Source organism: Neofelis nebulosa, chromosome 9, assembly GCF_028018385.1.
Source record: "Neofelis nebulosa isolate mNeoNeb1 chromosome 9, mNeoNeb1.pri, whole genome shotgun sequence".
NCBI lineage: Eukaryota > Metazoa > Chordata > Mammalia > Carnivora > Felidae > Neofelis > Neofelis nebulosa.
This window is the reverse complement of record NC_080790.1, coordinates 126,001,313-126,020,869: the sequence shown is the minus strand read 5'-3', so window position 1 is coordinate 126,020,869 and position 19,557 is coordinate 126,001,313. Positions and strand designations below refer to the sequence as shown.

The following is a 19,557-nucleotide window of genomic DNA, read 5'->3' as shown; positions in this document are numbered from 1 at the left end:
GCCCCAGACATATAAGGAACTACAAGGAACAGTTATAGTACAGCAGGCACTCCATAAGTATTAGACAATGATAATGACAAATGTCATCTTTCCCTCTTAACCTATAAATTCCTGGTCAGCAGAAAATGACTCGTTTGGTTTTTATACACTACACAGGCGTAACACATTGTGACTACCTAATAAATACTTCTTGGTTGGCATTAAATATTTATTGTTAACAAATACTGATTCCAAATTGATATTTTTAGAGCACAGTTATGAGAATCATCTACTTTTTCTATATAGATCCATTTAAATTGATTAAAATGCATCTCCATTTCTTTGCTGAATAAGTGTATAAGCAAGTCAGAACAGCTTAGAGCACCAGAGAAATATATTCCCTAACCAGTCAAAACTGACTTATCTGCCTCTTAAGCATAAGAGCCGAAGTATATCTTTTAAGACTCATTTTCCCTTGTTCTTCATTACTCTCATGCTACTGCCCTCTCCTGGAAAATACATTTCCCCCACGGCTATTCTTGGCTCTCTCTCCTTTTACCGATTTAACTGTAATGGAGCACTTTATCTTCCCAAAAATATAGGCCTTGAGCCCTTCACCCAAGCTACACTGAGATCTGGTACTTTCATATCCTAATATGTGATCTGGCAGGGTGTTTCGAATGAATTTTCAGGCACCACGTGTCTGTGCCTTTTGGCTCATCCCAAAAGAATCAAGAATGTTAATGGTTTCCAAAGATAAAATTGAGCCCAACATCTGGACAGAATTAGAAAAACTGCACAAACAATTAGGATTTAGTCTCCACTTTACAGGATGATCTTGAAGTATTTTTCTAAGATAATTTTTTTTAAGTTTACTTATTTTGAGAGAGAAAGCACAAGTCAGGAAGGGGCAGAGAGAGGGAGAGAGAGAATCCCAAGCAGGCTCCATGCTGTCCACACAGAACCCAACGTGGGGCTTGAACCCACAAACTGAGCTCATGACTAGAGTTGAAGTTGGACGCTTAACCGACGGAGCTTCCCAGGCGCCCCTGACCTTAGAATATTTGTGCAACCATGAGAAAAGTCTAAGGACCAAGATGTCTGCTCTTCTACCTTAAATCCCACCCAGGAGAAAGGTTCTGATAAACACACAGTGAACCACAGCAATTATCGTTCAGGGATAGAAAAAAATCCAGTCAGTAAAAATTCCACAGGATTAAGATAACAGTTTGAACTCAACAAAGGAAGGTTCAGGTGGATCCGAAGTCTAGCCTTCTTTAAAACCTGCCATCTTGTATTTTGAGCTATTTAACAGATTCTCAAAATACCTCTATCTTATTGCCAAGGAATGTAAAACACGCACACTCACTCACTCACTCTCTCTCTCTCCCTCTCTCCCTCTCTCTCCCCCCTCAGCACATTTTTAAAACATTACTGAAACTGACAGGTAACCTTACTTTAGTTCAACCATTTTCATGGTTTTAGTTCACCAGTGCTCAGAGAGGTGGCACTTACAAAACACCATTCATGCCAAGAATGAGAACATAAAAACATTAAAAAACATAACTAGCAAGAGAAAAGGAATTAGGATGCAAAAAAGTAGCCCTGGTTGAAGGAACTTTCAGGTCCAATTAAAAAGCCACTGTCACCCATTAAAAGACTCATAAACTTACACAACTCACCATTTTGCATTCTAAGTATTTTCCATACGTTATTCCATATCATCTTACCAGCTCTACAGAGTAGGAACTTCTATGCCCCATTTTTTTAGACTAGGAAACTGAGGCTCAAAAAAGGACGTAACTTGCCAAAGTTGAACGAAGTTTATGAGATTCTGAGCAAGTTTCAAAGCAAAGACTCTCATTCCAAAAATTAATGTTCTTTCCATGATCCCTTTTTCTTTCTCTTACCCTTACTGAGCAGATACATTTCTAACGAAGTGTTGTAAGTTTTAGCTTTGGTACTATAACTATACCAATGCATGTGTAGAACTCTCAGACAATGCTGTGAGTAGAAAAAAATACATGAACACTTAACATTCTCTGACTATAGTTCTAAAGAAATTGCACAGTAAGGCTATTGTAGTAAAAGAAGTGTTAAAACACACACAGTACATTACGTCCTATTTACTACCCTTGCATATGCGATCATCAGTCAGGGAGAATGAGATGGAGAACATACAAGGGAGGCAATGTTAAAACAATCCCCTCCAAACCGCTGCAGGTGTAAAGAAACTAGGCTGTGAGTCAAGAATTTCCAACTTACGCAGCTCCAAAATTGTATCTGATGGGTAGTGTTGAAATAAAATCATTTCAACGAGAGCCTGGACTTTTTAACATGAAGAAACTTATGGCAACAATAGGGGCCTTCATGAGACTTAGGAATTTCTGGGGAACTACAAATAACACAGTGTTTGCCCCACATAATACTATCAAGTAATTTGCCCACAACATGCTTCTGAGTTGTCCTAACTAATTTATGCCATTCACTTTAAAATTCTACTTCCAAGAGATTAATGTGGTCATTACTCTAGAATAAAAATTAGAAATTTATGAATCATGTTCAAGTTTTAAATAGAAATCACCCACTTACTCCCTTTCAGAGTCTCATTTAAAAGGCTGGGTCTGAACTTGGACCACTGAAGGACTGAAAGATTGAATCCACTGACTCAAGCCTTTCAAATAAGAATGCCTACTACCGCCTCTACTATTCTAGACTCTACTGGAGGGCTTGGTAAGAAAGAAAAATATATAAGGATCAGTGGCGACTGGGTGGCTCAGTTAAGTGTCCGACTCTTGATTTCATGATCTCATGGTTCGTGAGTTTGAGCCCCGTCTCAGGCTCTGCATAACAGCACAGGGCCTGCCTGGGATTCTCTCTCTGTCCCTCCCCTGCTTATGCTCTCTCTCTTTCAACTAAAGTTAAAATATATAGATATGGATATGGATATAGATATAGATATAGATATAGATATAGATATCAAAAGAAAGAACTAAGATTGACTTTTGTGTAGTCAACGTGGAAACAGATCAGATGAAAACTAAAGAGAGGGTCAACAAAAGCTATAAACTGCCATTAATAATACTTACTTTGATACACATATAACTTTCTCCAAGTCAGTTCGCACAAGAATTTTGAGTTTTATTTTAAAAATTTATTTAATTACTTGGTTAGGGCCATTTTAGCCGATGATAGCTGCAAAATTACATCGTACAAATTTTGTCCAAAATTTCTGCATCATACCATGCTGCAGAAAGAAAACATCAGTTCTCGTGAAGGTCTACTGAGAAATCTGGGAAGAGAGAGGAAGTTTAAACTATTTTGAGACATTTTGGCAGATTTTACTCTTACTTGAACTTTGCCAAGTATGAGGTGTCCAATTTCCTACCTAAATAAAATAAAGACACTGTCCTAGTGTTGCTGCGCTTACTTAAAATAGATTTTAAAATAAATAAACAATGGTCTTGATCGAGAAAAAGCGTACCATAGAAAGGGGATTTGGTGGGAATGCCATTCTAACTCATAACCTGTTACAGAGCTCCCTCTGCTGGTCCCGAGAAAGCACAACAATCCTGACACTGACCTAGAACCTCTCCAGTCACTTCAGATATGGGGGGGTGGGGCAAATAAAGTTCTTCCATAGCCCTTATCAAAAAAAACAAAACAACAACAACAAAAAGCCCACACTTATGTAGACAAATAGAAGAAAACTTCCAAAATCCCCAAACTGATATTTTATCCAGACATAGTTTTCAAAGTAGTGCAGGCGATGGTTTCCCTCCTCGGTTCTTACAGATGCTCCTAAGGTCTAAGGCAACCAGGTCTCCCCTCACTCTGACCCCCTCCCTCCAGCTGCAACCGGATTCTTTACTCTAGACTGAGACATACGCAGCCAAAACATACTCCCTCAGACGGAGATACCATTAAACCTATCGTCGGAGGCTGACCCCCTTTGACAACCATCTGCCCTTCACTTCTGGAACTCTGGGGAAACATATAGAGTAGCTAGTTACTTGAACAACCAGCAAGGAGAGGTATATTACTGCGGGCTGAGGCTTACCAACACATGATCTGTAACATGAGCCTTGGTCCTGTCCCTCAACAACTAATAAAAAAGGCTCTGGGGAACAGGAATATAATATAATAAGCTTTGAAATCAAACATATCTAGTTTCAAGCCTTGGCACTTCTATTACTCACGATGTGATCACGAGCAAGCTACTTAATCACTTTGCAATTCCATTTCTGCTGCGACAAAATGGGGGGTGGCTGTATTTCCCACACAGCATGGGAGCAATGACTAGTATGTCAAATGTTTACAAAGGATTAAGCACAATGCCTGACATAGAAAATGCCTAATCATTAATGATTAACAGTTATAATGTCTAGCCTCCTGAGTATAATAAAGAAATAACTTATATAATAAATAATCGGTCCTAAAAAAAAAAATAGATTATCTCTGGAATCTCCTCAGAAGCCAGCGCTAGTCTTCATCATGAATTTTCATGAGTCTTATATTAGGTCCAATGCCCATTAATGTAAGGGAATGCTTCCAAAACAAATTGAAGTTCAGGAGAACAAAAGGAGCACAGACTCCGGACTTGAGATTCCCAGCTCTAGCACTTACTAGCCAGGTGACCAGGAGCAAGGAACAACCTCTCCCAAGTTTTCCCTGGTAGAGAAAGTATAGACATACCATCACTATAGACAGGTCAAGATGACTGAATGAACGGAAGCACTAGAGGGCCCCCCTCCTGCTCTAAACACAAAAATTCAAGACCTAACAAAACAAAAACACCGTAGTGCTCAAAACGAGAACAGGAAACTTCGTAGATGCCAAAAGCAACAGAGGAACCCACAGCACTGAGGTGAGTGGCCCACCGGGAAAACCAAACCAGAGGGACTAGTTTTTAGGCTGATGTGGGAACAGGAACCGAGATAAGACGGGAGCCAAGATACATCTATAAAAAGGCAGCTAGAACTCCATTCCCAGCACAAAGATGAAGCCAGGACAAACTCTACCCACAAGCACAAGGACATGGCTTAGAAATGTAATAAGGGGTGGAAAGAGTCAATTTCTAGAAATGTAATTCCCTTGGCTGTCCCACAAGCACACTACAGTAATGATTAATATCTAAAAACTACACTGGAAGAAAATACCCCTTAGGGACCCACAAGGATACCCATGCAACCCCAGAAACGTAAGAGACCTCCAAAGAAGATACTTCCCACTAAAGCTCACAACAAAAATTACAAAATACAAAAAGAAATCTAACAACATGAAAGATGGCAGACACAAACAGCAGAGAATCAGACCCAAAGGGACACCTGGGTGGCTCTCAGTTGGTTAAGCATCTGACTCTTGATTTTGACTCAGGTCATGATCCCACGTCTCTTGAGTTTGAGCCCCACATCGGGCTCTAGAATGACAGTGGTAAGCCTGCCTGGGATTCTCTCGCTCACTCTCTCTCAGCTACTCCCCTCACTCACACACACACTCACACACACACACACTCACACACACACACACACACACACACACCTCTCTCTCTCTCTCAAAATAAATAAATCAACTTATAAAAAAAAGGGGGGGGTGAGGCACCTGGGTGGCTCAGTCGGTTGAACGTCCGACTTCGGCTCAGGTCATGATCTCGCGGTCTGTGAGTTCGAGCCCCTCGTCGGGCTGTGTGCTGACAGCTCGGAGCCTGGAGCCTGTTTCAGATTCTGTGTCTCCCTCTCTCTCTGACCCTCTCCTGCTCATGCTCTGTCTCTCTCTCTCTCTCTCTCTCTGTCTGTCAAAAATAAACATTTTTTTTTTAAATTAAAAAAAAGGGGGGGTGCCTGGGTGGTTCAGTCAGGTAAGCATCCCTACTTCAGCTCAGGTCATGATCTCACAGTTCATGGGTTCGAGCCCTGCGTCCAGCTCTGTGCTGACAGCTCAAAGCCTGGAGCCTGCTTCTGATTCTGTGCCTCGCTCTCTCTCTGCCCCTCCTCTGTTTGCATGAACACGTGCTCTCTCTCTCAAAAATAAACAAACATTAAAACAAAAAAAAAAAAAAAACCCAAAAAAAATCAGACCCAAGGAGTTCAAGATAATAGACTGATCTAAAAAAAACCTTAAAATAATGACATTTATAATATTCAAACAGATAAAGGAAGAACATTTGCTAAGACAAGACTGGATATCACAAAAAAAAAAAACAGATTTAAAGATAACTAATTAAAACTTTTAGGAAGCAAAAAAAGTTCACAGAAATGAATTCAATGTCTGGGTCAAACAGTTGATTACATATGGCTAAAAAAAGAATGAAAGAAGATAAATTTAGAGAAAACACTCAGAAAGTAGCACAGAGGCTTAAAACATGGGAAATAGGGAAATAAAAAGGAGAAATGAATATAAGTGAAGAAACCAAGGGTCCTGACAGCTGCTATTATTCTCGTGGGATGTAAAGTGGTACAACATTTGGAGGACAATATACCAGCGTCACAATATGACAAATATACATGAAATAATTCAAGTACTTCTGAAAACTCCAAGGAAATACTAAAAAGGAGGCACATTTATACATAAGATATTCCCTGCAGAGTTATTCATAATGGTGAAAAATTAGGAACAACCAAAATGTCCAGCACCAGGTAAATGATTAAAATACACTGGTAAGTGTAATAAATATAATAAAGGGCTATGCAGCAACATGGAATATGCATACACTTACTAAGTGGAAAATAATCAGAAAACAGTATCTAAGCAAATTAGGGGTGCCTGGGTGGCTTAGTCAGTTAAGTGTCCAATTCTTGATTTCAGCTCAAGTCATGTTCTCACAGTTTTGGGGTTCTGGAGTTCAAGCTCCAAGAAGGGCTCAACACTGACAACATAGAGCCTGCTCGGTATTCTCTCTCTCCCTATGTCCCTCTCCTGCTCTCAGGCAGGCATGCACGCTCTCTCTCTCTCTCAAAATAAATAACCATAACAAAAGAATATCAGGGCGCCTGGGTGGCTCAGTTGGCTAAGCATCCTACTTCAGCTCAGGTCATGATCTCACAGTTCACGAGTTTGAGCCCTGCATCGGGCTCTGTGCTGACAGCTCACAGCCTGGAGCCTGCTTCGGATTCTGTGTCTCCCTCTCGCTGACCCTCCCCCACTCACACTCTGTCTCTGTCTCTGTCTCTCTCTCAAAAAAATTAAAAAAAAAAAAAAAAAAAAAAAACCTAGGCAAATTATTACTGTATAGGAACCATACTGGCACACAGTCAAAAACAGGCATTCTTTGCTTGAGTGAAAGGGTGAACTACTTTCTTTTTTAAGAGTGCATTAAGGGGTGCTCGGGTGGCTTAGCTGGTTAGGCGACTGACTCTTGGTTTTGGCTCAGGTCATGATCTCACAGTTCTTGGGATCAAGCCCCGAGGCAGGCTCTGTGCTGACAGTGTGGAGCCTGATTGGGATTCTCTCTCTCCCTCTCTCTCTCTACCCCCTCCTGTGCTTATGGATGCTGCTCTCTCTCCCTCCCTCTCTCTCTCTCTCTCTCTCTCAAAATACGTCATTTTAAAACACTGTGTTAATATTGCCATAATACTGTTGGTATAATAATTTTTAATATGGTAATGGAGAACAGAAGCAAATGAAATATCTAACTTTTCTAAGACAAGGAATAAACTTTTTAAAAAATCTGTAAAATATAGTCTAATTGTCAAAAAGTGTGTCAAAAAATTCAGAAAAGTTTCTGACCTAGATGTCCTACACAAACTGTGTGCAAGTCTTCTAATTTTCTTGTTACAATTTCTTTAAAATTAGAAACTAAAATTAGATTCTATGAAACTAATGCAAACCACTATGGAGATACGTCATTTGTTAGGTTTATTGAGGGTAACAACTGTAATTTTAATTTTTAAGGATTAAACTTTTCACAGAAGTTCAAAGAAAGCAGTAAATGAAAGCCTATTTGTGAAAACGGATTTTAACTTCTAGCAACTTCAGTTCTATATTAGTCCTGAATTGTAAAAGTTTTATAAATGCTTGGACTATTTGAGCTGTAAGAGACAAGGAAAGTAATAAGCTTATAATTCTTGAGTTTTACCCATTACGGTACAGAGGCCCATACAAGGAATGTGACTTCTCCAAAACAACACAGACAGCTTCTGAGCCAAGCTTGGTCAGATAGTCTCCTTTAGATGTTTAAAACTAATTCTGAGGAAATGGTATGACGTCTTAGATCTGCTTTAAATTAATTCAGTTCATTTTGAGGGGCTGAAATATGATGGGCAGTGAGCCAATCATTTTTGAAACCGTATGACAAGTCCACTGGGGTCATGATAGTATTCTGTGCAATTATGTTTTAATTTCCCATAATGAAAAGTTTAAGTAACTCCTAGAAACATAAGTGGTAAAGATTTCAAAGTAAGTGGCAAATCTGTCAAACTTGTGGCCCCAAAACCGAATTATAAGACCTGAAGTAGATGATTGATGAACTGAGTTTATTTAATGTCACTTGGCTATGACCGCCGAGGTTTTTAAACAGTTTTTCATCATGACTCTAATATAAGATGCATGTTTCTGATTAGACACACTAAACTATCCAAGCTCAGAAACTGAACAAACAACCCACTGAATTAATTAGCACTTAAAATACATTTGGAAAATTACATTTGGAATAAAATTAATTCTTTAAATAAAAAAAGAGGCAGATTTTCCATAACATGTGCATGCACAGCACATGTTAATGGGCCAGCCAAGTTTACTACACAGTGATTATAACCATTTGTATAATTAAAGCCCTTAAAACAAGTAGAAGCACTCAGAATCCATGGAAAGATCTAGAGGTCAGCAGCTACAAAACAAACCCAACAAATCACACTGGCTACTTAAAAATTTAGAAAGAAAAACTAAATGTAGTATATAACATTCACATGATAATTTATGTAACACCAAACACATATCTAAGATATGTATCTAGGATAGGATACTCCAATATGGAGTTTAAGGGATAAAACATACCTAAGAACACTAAATGAAATCAGAATTAAAAGGGACTAGCAGGCCGACAATGTTTTTATAAACTATTGTAAACAACCATTTTTAAGGCCATAAGAAGTAAGAGGGAAAAAAAAAAAGAACTCTTAAGACAATCCAGAGACAAAACCCTAATTTACCAGACACACTATCCCATCAGTATTTCTGGTGGGATTTCTTTACGATAGTAACTTTAGAAAATAATTTGGAAAATAAATAAAATTTAAAACAGATATAATCCTCTTACCAATAATAACCACTTTTAATATCTGATTTATTTACCTCCAGCCTTTTGTTTTTTCAGTCTTTTTTCTATATACACATTAATGTATGTTATCTTTTTACTTTGTAAACCTGGAGTCATGTTATAATTTTGCTTCCTTCTTTTTAAAAAGATTTTTTTTAAGTTTATTTATTTATTGTGAGAGAGAGAGCCATGGAGGGGCGGAGAGAGAGGGAGAAAGAGAATCCCAAGCAGGCTCCACGCTGTCAGTGCAGAGCCCAACATGGGGCTCGAGCTCACAAAACTACGAAATCATGACCTGAACTGAAATCAAGAGTTGGTCGCTTAACTGAGACATCCAGGCACCCCTCCTTCTCTTTTTCACTTAACAACATATCATAAGTATTTCCTTAGCTCACTAAGTATTCCTCAAACACAGGATTTTTAATGTTTTTATATGGTACAGTAGTCCCTCTTACAGATGTATCATAATTTATTTGACCAATAATCTGCTGCTAAACATTTAATCCAGATTTTTTGTTTTATAATTCTAAGTAACATGTTTGGGAAAACTCTTGCATATAATTTGTCTACATCTTCGATTATTTTCTTGGACCTGATTCCTAGAAGTGGAATGTGCTGAGTTAAAGGTTTGAACTTTTTAAACCCTTGATGCATACTACATTCCAGGAAAGTTATACCAATTAACACATCCATCAACAATATTACTACTTTTCACCACCTGTATACTTCTGACCAGAATCCAAACACAGATAATAAGCCTTGGCCCCAAAACAGAAAGAAGAAAACCTTTCCCTTCATAAACAAAGGCTGGATTATACATACACAGACCTGAGACACTGAAAGCAGAGGGGGCTGCCTGGGACCCACGGCCCCAGAACTGCTGGCTCCAGTCCCGATAAACCAGCCAACCAGCCGCAGCTCCCCTGCACTGACCTACCCCTCTCTCGCCTCAGGGCCTCTGTGTATGCTGCTCCCTCTGCTGGAACACCTCCACCCACCCTTTTCACAGCCCAGATTAAATAAAATACTCCTCCACTCTGTTTCGACAAGCCCCTGGGTTACCTCTACTTTAGAAATTATTTCATACACTGAATTGCAATTCATGGTCCATCTCCCACACTAAACCATGATTTCCTTTGGGGCAAGGACTGTTTCTTCATTTCCTGCTGTGTCCTCAGCACCCAGCAAAGGACCTGGGATCCAGCATGGAAGAAAAATTCACTGAATGAATTAATCATGAAGCAGAGGGTCTAGAGCAGGAGTTAGGGAACTTTTGCTGTCTGTAAAGAACCAGAGAGCAAACATTTCAGGCTTTGGGGGCCAGATGGCCTCTGTCACAACTGCTCACTCCGCCTCTATAGTGCAAAGCAGTCACAGACAATATGTAAATGAATGGACATGGCCATGTTCCAATAAAACTTTATTGCCAAAACCAGGTGGTAGGCCGGATTTGGCCCGTGGACCATAGTTTGCTGCTCCCTGGTTTAAAGGAAGGACCTTTAAACTTTAAAAAGGAAAGAGGGGAGAAAAGATGATGAAAAGATTCTAAAGCCTTAATGCTTTAAACCTATGCAAAGTTCATGGGGTGCCTGACTGGCTCAGTCAGTGGAGCATCCGACTCTTGATCTCAGCGTCATGAGTTCGAGTGCCACACTGGATGTAGAGATTTTTAAGAATAAAATCTTTAGGGGTGCCTGGGTGGCTCAGTCAGTGGGCAACCAACTACAGCTCAGATCACGATGTCACGGGTTGTGAGTTTGAGCCTCGTCGGGCTCTGTGCTGACAGCTCAGAGTGTGGTGCCTGCGTCGGATTCTGTGTCTCCCTCCCTCTCGGCCCCTTCCCTGCTTGTGCTCTCTCTCTCTCTCTCTCTCTCTCTCTCTCAAAAATAAATAAATATATTTTTAAAAATAAATAAATAAAATAAAACCTTTAAAAAATTAACTAATTAGAAAACAAATAAATAAACCTGTGCAAAGTGCAGGCTAAAAAGTGCATACAGAATTCAATTAGTACTGTTTGTACTCGCAAATTCCTTTCCTCTGTGAGCTGGTCTGTGATGCACAGAGTAAGGGAAGGGAAACAAGTGAGGAGGAGGGGAGAGGACAGCACTCCGAGATGAGAGCAGAAAATGTGTGTCGGGCCTCAGTCACAGGCAAAAAAGTTTGAGCAGGATAAGAAGTGAAGCAGAGGTGGGTTTCAACTAGAAGGAATTTGACAGGACTTTCACAGTTGTACAGTCATCCTGACTGAGTATTGACTGAGTATCAGTAAACCTGGGTTAAATGCACAGAAAACAGAAAATACACTGAAGCTATGTTAAATAGCTCAGAATCCCATTACACTTTGATTATGCATCAAAACAATATGTGTGCTTGCCTCCACGGATCAAGGAAAAAGGAGAAAATGACAACATTCGATGAGAAAAGGGCCATTCAGGTTTGAAAGAAAGTCCCTCCTCGTTGCTGACGTTTTCTTGCCTCTGACACCGCAGGCCAGTTGTCCCCTTCCCCTTCCCCCACCCCCGCACCACCAGAAAGTGACTCGAGCTGAGCCCATGTGGACCAGGAGAGCCCATTTTCTCTGGAATGTGTAGGGTCCGTCCAAGAAGGGAGTATATTTAACCAGAGCCTTACTTTTCATAGTCCCTTCCTCTTCCTCATCCTCTGCGTTGATCACCATGGTGCCCAGCTGTGACGGCAACGTGTCCCCATGCTCAATCATAGTGCTGGCTCCATCGGTCACTGTGCTGGCCACCCGGACGGTGCCCATCTCATCACCTGCTGCTCGAACCATCGTGCCAGAGTCCATCTCATCCTCTTCCTGGAGGAGGACAAAACCTCAAATTGGGCTAACTGAATCAAAAGACTGAATCCTTCGAATTACTATTACTCATCTCAATGCAAGCATTTCTGGATTTGATGCCGACTGGGGTTCTAGACCCACACCCTGTACAGCAGAGAGCACTCTTATTTAACCAAAGAGAAACAAAGTCAGCCATGCGAGACAGCATATCAAACCAGGAGGGCCCTCATGGGGCGCCTGGGTGGCTCAGTTGGCTAAGCATCCGGCTTCGGCTCAGGTCATGACCTCATAGTTCATGAGTTCGAGCCCCACGCGGGGCTCTGTGCTGACAGCTCAGAGCCTGGAGCCTGCTTGGGATTCTCTGTCTCTCTGCCCCTCCCCCGACTCACACTCTGTCTCTGCTTCTCTTTCTCAAACATAAATATTTAAAAAAATTTTTTAAATTAAAAAAAAAGGAGGACCCTCTTCCCTCACCCCTTCCTCCCTCCTTCTTAAGGGTTTTACAACGTAACCTAAGGAGCTGAGGTGCACACCCTTGGAATCTCAGGCTTGGGAGGGAGTCTCTGAGGATAAAATCTGCATATTTAGTATAGATTTTTGATTCTCCAAAAGGGTACAAAAGACCAAGTCTCCGACCTAAGCATTCCCTTTCCCGAATAAAAAGTCAAATTCAGTAAATGCTGTGGGGGCAAAAGAGCAAAATTTGAAAATGTCTTAGGAAGCACCGTGAGAAGAACAAGCACAGACAGAGCAAGTCCTTCGCAGGGTCAGGCCAGGGCACAATGAGCCAAGCGGCGTCTCCAGCTCCAGGCTGATCTGGTATCTCCTACTCGTCCCACTGGACCCAGCAATCTCGAAATAACACGCATTAATGCCCGAGGCCCACAGCATGCCTGCCACTCACTGAATTGTCCTCATCGTCCTGGTCCACCTCCCGCTGCTGGGCTTCCTGGCGTTTCAGCTTCACATCCATGGCCTCGTTAATTAAGTCCCGCAATATCGACACTCCTTTGGCACTCTTGACAAACGGGTGCTGAAAGCACAAAAGGAGACAGTTTATACGGCACCCGTGCCCCAACGGTGCCTGGCACCCCGTAGGCACTCGATCACATTTGCTGAATCGATGAATCTAATCTTTCTCTTTATGGTAACATAACAGCCGTGAAATCACACTCACTTTATAACTGTGACCAGGGTTTCAGGCTTTGCTGTCTTTTTCAGCCTGGCTACAAAGTCTCCTCTCTCTCTGCCAAACCTAGATATTCTCAGCGGGGTGGTACTGCCCCCTAGAGGAAGTTTTATAAACGTGTCGGGAGCTTGTAGTTGGTGTTAGAACACCAATGGCACATGAGGGGAAGGAGGACACCAGCAATCCTTCAAAGCGGGGAATAATCCTGCACAGCAACAAACTGTGGCACATTCTGCACGTCTTTCAAACGTCTTAGAGTATATATGCACTTTAGTAAATAATACTGACAAATTTTTCTCAAGAGATAAGCAAAAAAGTCCAGAGATGATGTTGGAGGGGGCTTAAATGTCATAAAGACATTGTTTAAATATCACTGGATAATTTACTCATCCTGCTTATTCTCTCTACACAATGCACTATACAGTATTTCCAACTACATATTTAGGTAAAAAGGGATTTTAGGGCAAAAGTGTGGTTACTGCAGAAAAACACTAAAACAGGTCACAAATATGGAACAGATGTAGGCCCAAATACCAATCAGCACAGACACCTGAAACCCAGGGATATTGTGGAATTTCATTTATACAAGCTGCTTAAATTTTTTAGTATTTATACTACCTTTTTTGTTATTTGTGTTTACAGAACATTAGGAAATGAGGCTATGGAAGTTACATGTGGAAATCCTCTTTGGGGGGTTGCCTGTTGTCTCCCCAACTCATTGTGACACTGTCCCCATCTTTCTCTTTATAACCCATTCTCTATTCCCCAGCACCCATCAGAGGAGACGGTCTCTATGGTCTTTGTAAGAACTTTGTAAGTGCATCTCAGCCTGTGACGGGTTGCAAAAGAGATTTCTTTTCCATAAAACTTCATCAGTACCCCATCCCAGCAGGAAAGAACTTGCCAATGCTTAGAACTAAGGCCCAGCTGATTTGCAAGAATATCATATTTCCTTGTTCTCTCCACTGGGAGTATCTATAAGATCATTTCCCTCCTCTTAGCATATACAAATAAGCCTGGTCTGTTATTATTTAACATCACTTTTATGGTAGTGTCCACCCATTCATTTTCCTGGAGTGCCTGAACGGAACGGTTACCATTCTTAAATCTAAGCTCATTTATGGTGCTAGATACAGGTATTCAACTGCTGCATTGTGTCTGCAAGTTGAGTCAAACTGGAGCCTCTTTTTATACGGCCACACATTTTATGAATTATTATCTTTGTATCTCTCCATTATATCATACACCTTATACTAATCCTTTTTAAATTATGGGAATAGACAGATTTTATTATCTACAAATTTCATTCCAGAAGAGTAGTGAGAGTACTAAAAATACACATATGCGTTATAAAGAGGGGGCACTGGGTCTGCCACGGCTGAAAACCACTGGCCCAGCCCAATAATAACCACAGACATTTGTCACCTCCACGTCCTTCTACCTTTAACACATGTGAAACTTCGTTCAAAGTTACACATATCACTTAATCTTCACAACATAGGAGGCAGGTATTAGTATCCACTCACAGATAAGAAAACTAAAGCAACAGAGAGGGCACGTCACTTGCCCATGGTCATAAAGCTAGTAAACAGGGAGCCAGGATTCAAACCTGGACAGTCTGACCCCCGAATTCAACCTCCTCAGCACCGAGCAGACTGCCTGCAAACCCCACCCATCCTGCAAGGCCCACGCACCGAGGCGACCTGCTCCAGGGAAGCAGTTCCGGTACCTCCAGCCCAAAGTCACCTCCTCCTGTCATGAGCTACAAGAGGACCTACCATTAATCTCAGGTCCTTGTCAGAACTGGGTAGACTTGCAGGCACTTGTGCTTTGGAACTACGAAGGCCCAGATTCTAGCCTCAGCTCTGCTGTTCCCCAGCTGAGTGCCTCTAAATGAGCTAATCTCTCTAAGCTTCCATTCTTTCCCCAGAAAACCGAAATAATACCTTCCCCTCACAGGGGATGTGTGATGATTAAATGGCACAACATGTGCAAAGCACTCAGCACAATGGCAGTGCTCACTCTCAGTTCCCATCTCTGACCCCACAGAGCCCACCATTTTCTGGTATTATTATCTTGTTCCATGATTTAACATTCTTTTCTACCCAGTTAGAGTCAAAGCTCCTTAGAAGGCAGGGAATGTCTTCTACTTCTTTACCATCTCCATGCAGGTGGGTTAGCAGCACCTTTTGGCCAGCAGGAGAGTGGAACAGAGGGAGGCAGCATCTCAGGGAGCATCATACCTGTAGGAGTTGAGTGGCTGTGGCTCTCTGCTCAGGGCTCTTTACAAGACACTGCTTCACGAAATCCATGAAGTTATCGGACCACAGTTCTGGCTTTCGAAATGTAGGAGGGGGGTTGGTGGGAATCATGAAGATTGCCTAGGTTAAAAAAAAAATTGTTTTTGGTAAAATAAAAGTGATGTACTAATTAAAATATGACTAGAGATACATTTAAAGTTTGAAACATTTTCCTCTTCTCCATTGATAAGCCCAACCAAATCCCAGCTGAAGTCTCTAAGTGTCTCAAAGGAGGAAGTATGGCAATTAGAGAAGTTAATATAGCTCTCTCTCCCTCTCCCTCTTTCATGTGTATTCCTGTCTCCTCAACCTCCAATATACAGCAAGCTTTTTTGGAGTTTTGTTAACCACTGTATACTGCCTTTCAAAATAAAAAGGCAAGACCTGAGAGCATTTTTACATTTTACAAACTGTTAAGTCTTTTAAATTTTTTTTTTTTTTTCAACGTTTTTTTTTTATTTATTTTTTTTGGGACAGAGAGAGACAGAGCATGAACGGGGGAGGGGCAGAGAGAGAGGGAGGCACAGAAGCGGAAACAGGCTCCAGGCTCCGAGCCATCAGCCCAGAGCCTGACGCGGGGCTCGAACTCACGGACCGCGAGATCGTGACCTGGCTGAAGTCGGACGCTTAACCGACTGCGCCACCCAGGCGCCCCCAAACTGTTAAGTCTTTTAATAGAAGTACTAAGAAGAGGGAGAGCTGAGTTGGGACGTATGGTGAGAGGACTATGGAATCCCTGAGGAAGGTAGGATCAAGGCCTTTTTTTTTTTTCTTTCTTTTTTTTTTTTTAAGTTTTTAAATGTTTATTTTGAGAGAGAGAGAGAGACAGAGCACAAGTGGGAGAGGGGCAGAGAGAGGGGGAGACACAGAATCTGAAGCAGGCTCCAGGCTCCCAGCTGTCAGCACAGAGCCCGAAGTGGGGCTCGAACTCACCAACTGTGAGGTCACGACCTGAGCTGAAGTCGGACACTTAACCCACTGAGCCACCCAGGCGCCCCAGGCATGATCAAGGCCTCTTAACAGTGCTGTGATGAGGGGCCTGGCTGGGAATAGCCTGCAAACCCCTGAGGGTGTCACACTGATAGTTTCAGTGAAGACTGCACCGATGGGCCCTTACTACTCTAGAAGCCCATGGAAGCTGCAAAGGACAGAGCCTCTGATGAGGAGAGTCTGGGGATCTCCAAACCACAACTTACACATATAAATACCTCTGAGGCTCAGGCAGGAAAAAGACAACAAATCAATCAGGCTGGGTGCTAGGGACATGACATCAAAAAAATAGTTTGCTTTCCTCTTAATATTACTATGAGAAAAACAGAGAAAACACTGTGATAAGGGACAAAGGATACTTGGTGACTAGGGAATCATGGAGACTGATAAAGTAGAAAGCCCATGCCCTGTATAAATGAGGGGACCACCACTCAGTTCCAGTTAATGTTATGTTAAAATGTGAGCAACTAAACTTTTAAAAAATATACATTGCATTTGTGACCTACGTCCTGCCAGACAGCTATCAATACACAACCTCTGGTATGGAGGGGGTGGATCACACTTGAACTGATTAGTGGAGTCTAGACTGCCACTTATCAATTACAGACAATTAATTCATTTACTGTTTGGTACCTAATCAAGTAAGCCATTTAACTTTCTAATGACGACCAGTAGCTAACCACCCTACTGGTTTTGTCCATTTCCTTACCCTCATTGGATGGATGTCAGCATATGGGGGCTTTCCCTCAGCCATTTCTATAGCTGTTATTCCCAATGACCAGATGTCTGCCACACAGTTGTATCCAATTTCTTGAATCACCTCTGGAGCCATCCAAAATGGTGTTCCTATCACTGTATTTCTTTTGGCCATCGTATCCTAAAACAGAAAAGAATAGAGATCAACACTAAGCATTAAAACTACTGAGAGAAAAAGAGACTTTTCCAACAAGAAATGTCTTATACTTGGAATACATATAAAAACCATACTCAAGGCATGATTGGGCAAGTCACGAAAGAAATTCAAATGAGTTGGAAACATAAAAGATTCTCAATTATTAAAACACACACACAGGGGCGCCTGGGTGGCTTAGTTGGTTAAGCAACTGACCTCGGCTCAGGTCATGATCTGCGGTTCGTGAATTCGAGCCCTGCATCAGGCTCTGTGCTGACAGCTCAGAGCCTGGAGCCTGCTTTGGATTCTGTGTCTCCCTCTCTCTGTGCCCCTCCCCTGTTCACACTCTCTCAAAAAATAAACGCTAAAAAAAATTTTTTAAACATACACACAGGTAACCAACCTGGCCCAGTTGGTTAAGTGTTGACTCTTGATATTGGCTCAAGTCACGATCTCACAGTTCATGAGATTGAGCCCCACGTCAGCCTCTGTGCTGACCGCGCAGAGCCTGTTTAGGATTCTTTCTCTCCCTTTCTCTCTGCCCCTCCCCACCTTGCACACGTGCTTGCTTTCTCTCTAAATAAATAAACTTTAAAACACACACACACACACACACACACACACAAAAACACACACAAAAAAACAATCAAGTACTAAAATAAGGTTGACAAACATTTAAAGAAATAATAACCAGTGCTGAAACAGCATAGAAAAACAACAGACACTGAAATACAGTGTTACCAGGGTATAAATTGGTATAATGTTGTGTAAGCAATTTAGCAATATTTATAAAGTTAAATGTCCATATCCTTTGAGCCCAATCTTTTTCTAAAAATGTATCCTATGTGTAGGTACCCTAAGATACATGCACAAATGTTGGAGAAATATTTATATGGGGGGGGGGAGAAAATGGAAACAACTCAAAAGACCACCTAATTTAAAAACAATAAATATCCATACAATTTATTAAAAAGGAGACACATATGTTTCCTGGTATGGAAAATACATTGTAAAGCTAGAAATTTAGATTGCAAAAGTATATGTAATATAGCCTTGTTTTTGTAAAAGAAAACTAATGATCACAACAATAAAACAGCAAACAATAATAAATACTGTTGCTATATGGATAGCAAAAGAAAAATCTCAACACACACCAAACTATTAGCAACAGTTACATCTAGAAGGTGGAATCATGAAGGTAGGACGAAGAACGCTTACTTTCCATCCCATCTACTTCTGTAACACTCTGATGGTTTACATGAGCATGCAGTCCGTGTACAATCAAGAAATGAAAGAAAAATTGTGTGTTGTTTATGTACATATGTAATTTTTCTTTCCATGTACACATATTCTATAAAATATAATGTACACATAGAAAAAGTCTCAGTTTGGGGCTTAAAGAAAAATATATGAATGTAGCACACATGGGCAAGTAACTACTTTCATACTTCCCCCAGAATGGCCTGGCCTTAATGAAAGAGAACCTTTTTGGGATCCTGCATTTTAGGAAGAGAAGGATTTTGAACAGAACTAAATGTGCGTCAGGACTTCCCATCACCATCACTCACACTCATGTTCCTTCTGAAATGCCTGTGACCTCACTTAGGCTATGCCAGTGAGGAGCAAATGACAGCAATATTTTTAAATCGATCACACTTTGTGAGTCCTATGCAAAAAACTAGCACAGGAACTAACTTATTGCTTAGTCATTTCCTTTGGTTTGAAACCTAAATTTGCAGTTTTCAAATGGTGGTAGTCAAAGTTGTTTTCAAGGATTATATCCTTGAAATACTCATTATTTAGAAATAAGTATTTGGATATCTAGAAATTTTTTAAAAACTAAGAGTAATGAGTGGACACTAACCCAGCTTGACCTGTATTACAAAGTTACATTAATGCAGTAGCATAACAAGGGAAAATATCAAGTCCAGAAACAGACTATGGCAACGTATGTGTATTGATGTGTGTGTACACACAGGCACACATACATACATATACATGAAGCTTGAGATATTATTAAAATGTCATTCCAAACTACCAACCAAAGGACTAAAAAAAGCAGTGGGAGTCTGGCTAGTCATTTCTAACGCTCTACACTTAATTTCCTAACTTATACTTTTCACCAAAGGAAGTTCAAACACGTTGAAAATT

The 19,557-nt window shown here is 41.0% G+C and overlaps 1 protein-coding gene across 3 annotated transcripts in view; it reads right to left on the bottom strand.

The window, feature by feature from the left end:
- STK4 (serine/threonine kinase 4) overlaps positions 1 to 19,557 on the bottom strand; it is a 91,878-nt gene that overhangs the window by 49,476 nt on the left and 22,845 nt on the right. For all 3 annotated transcript variants that reach the window (XM_058685749.1, XM_058685752.1, XM_058685750.1), the window contains 4 exons: positions 17,224 to 17,391; positions 15,468 to 15,605; positions 12,940 to 13,068; positions 11,867 to 12,053 (listed from right to left, as the gene is read on the bottom strand). In XM_058685749.1, coding sequence (XP_058541732.1) covers positions 11,867 to 12,053; positions 12,940 to 13,068; positions 15,468 to 15,605; positions 17,224 to 17,391 — 622 coding nt within the window. The remainder of the gene's footprint in view (positions 1 to 11,866; positions 12,054 to 12,939; positions 13,069 to 15,467; positions 15,606 to 17,223; positions 17,392 to 19,557) is intronic.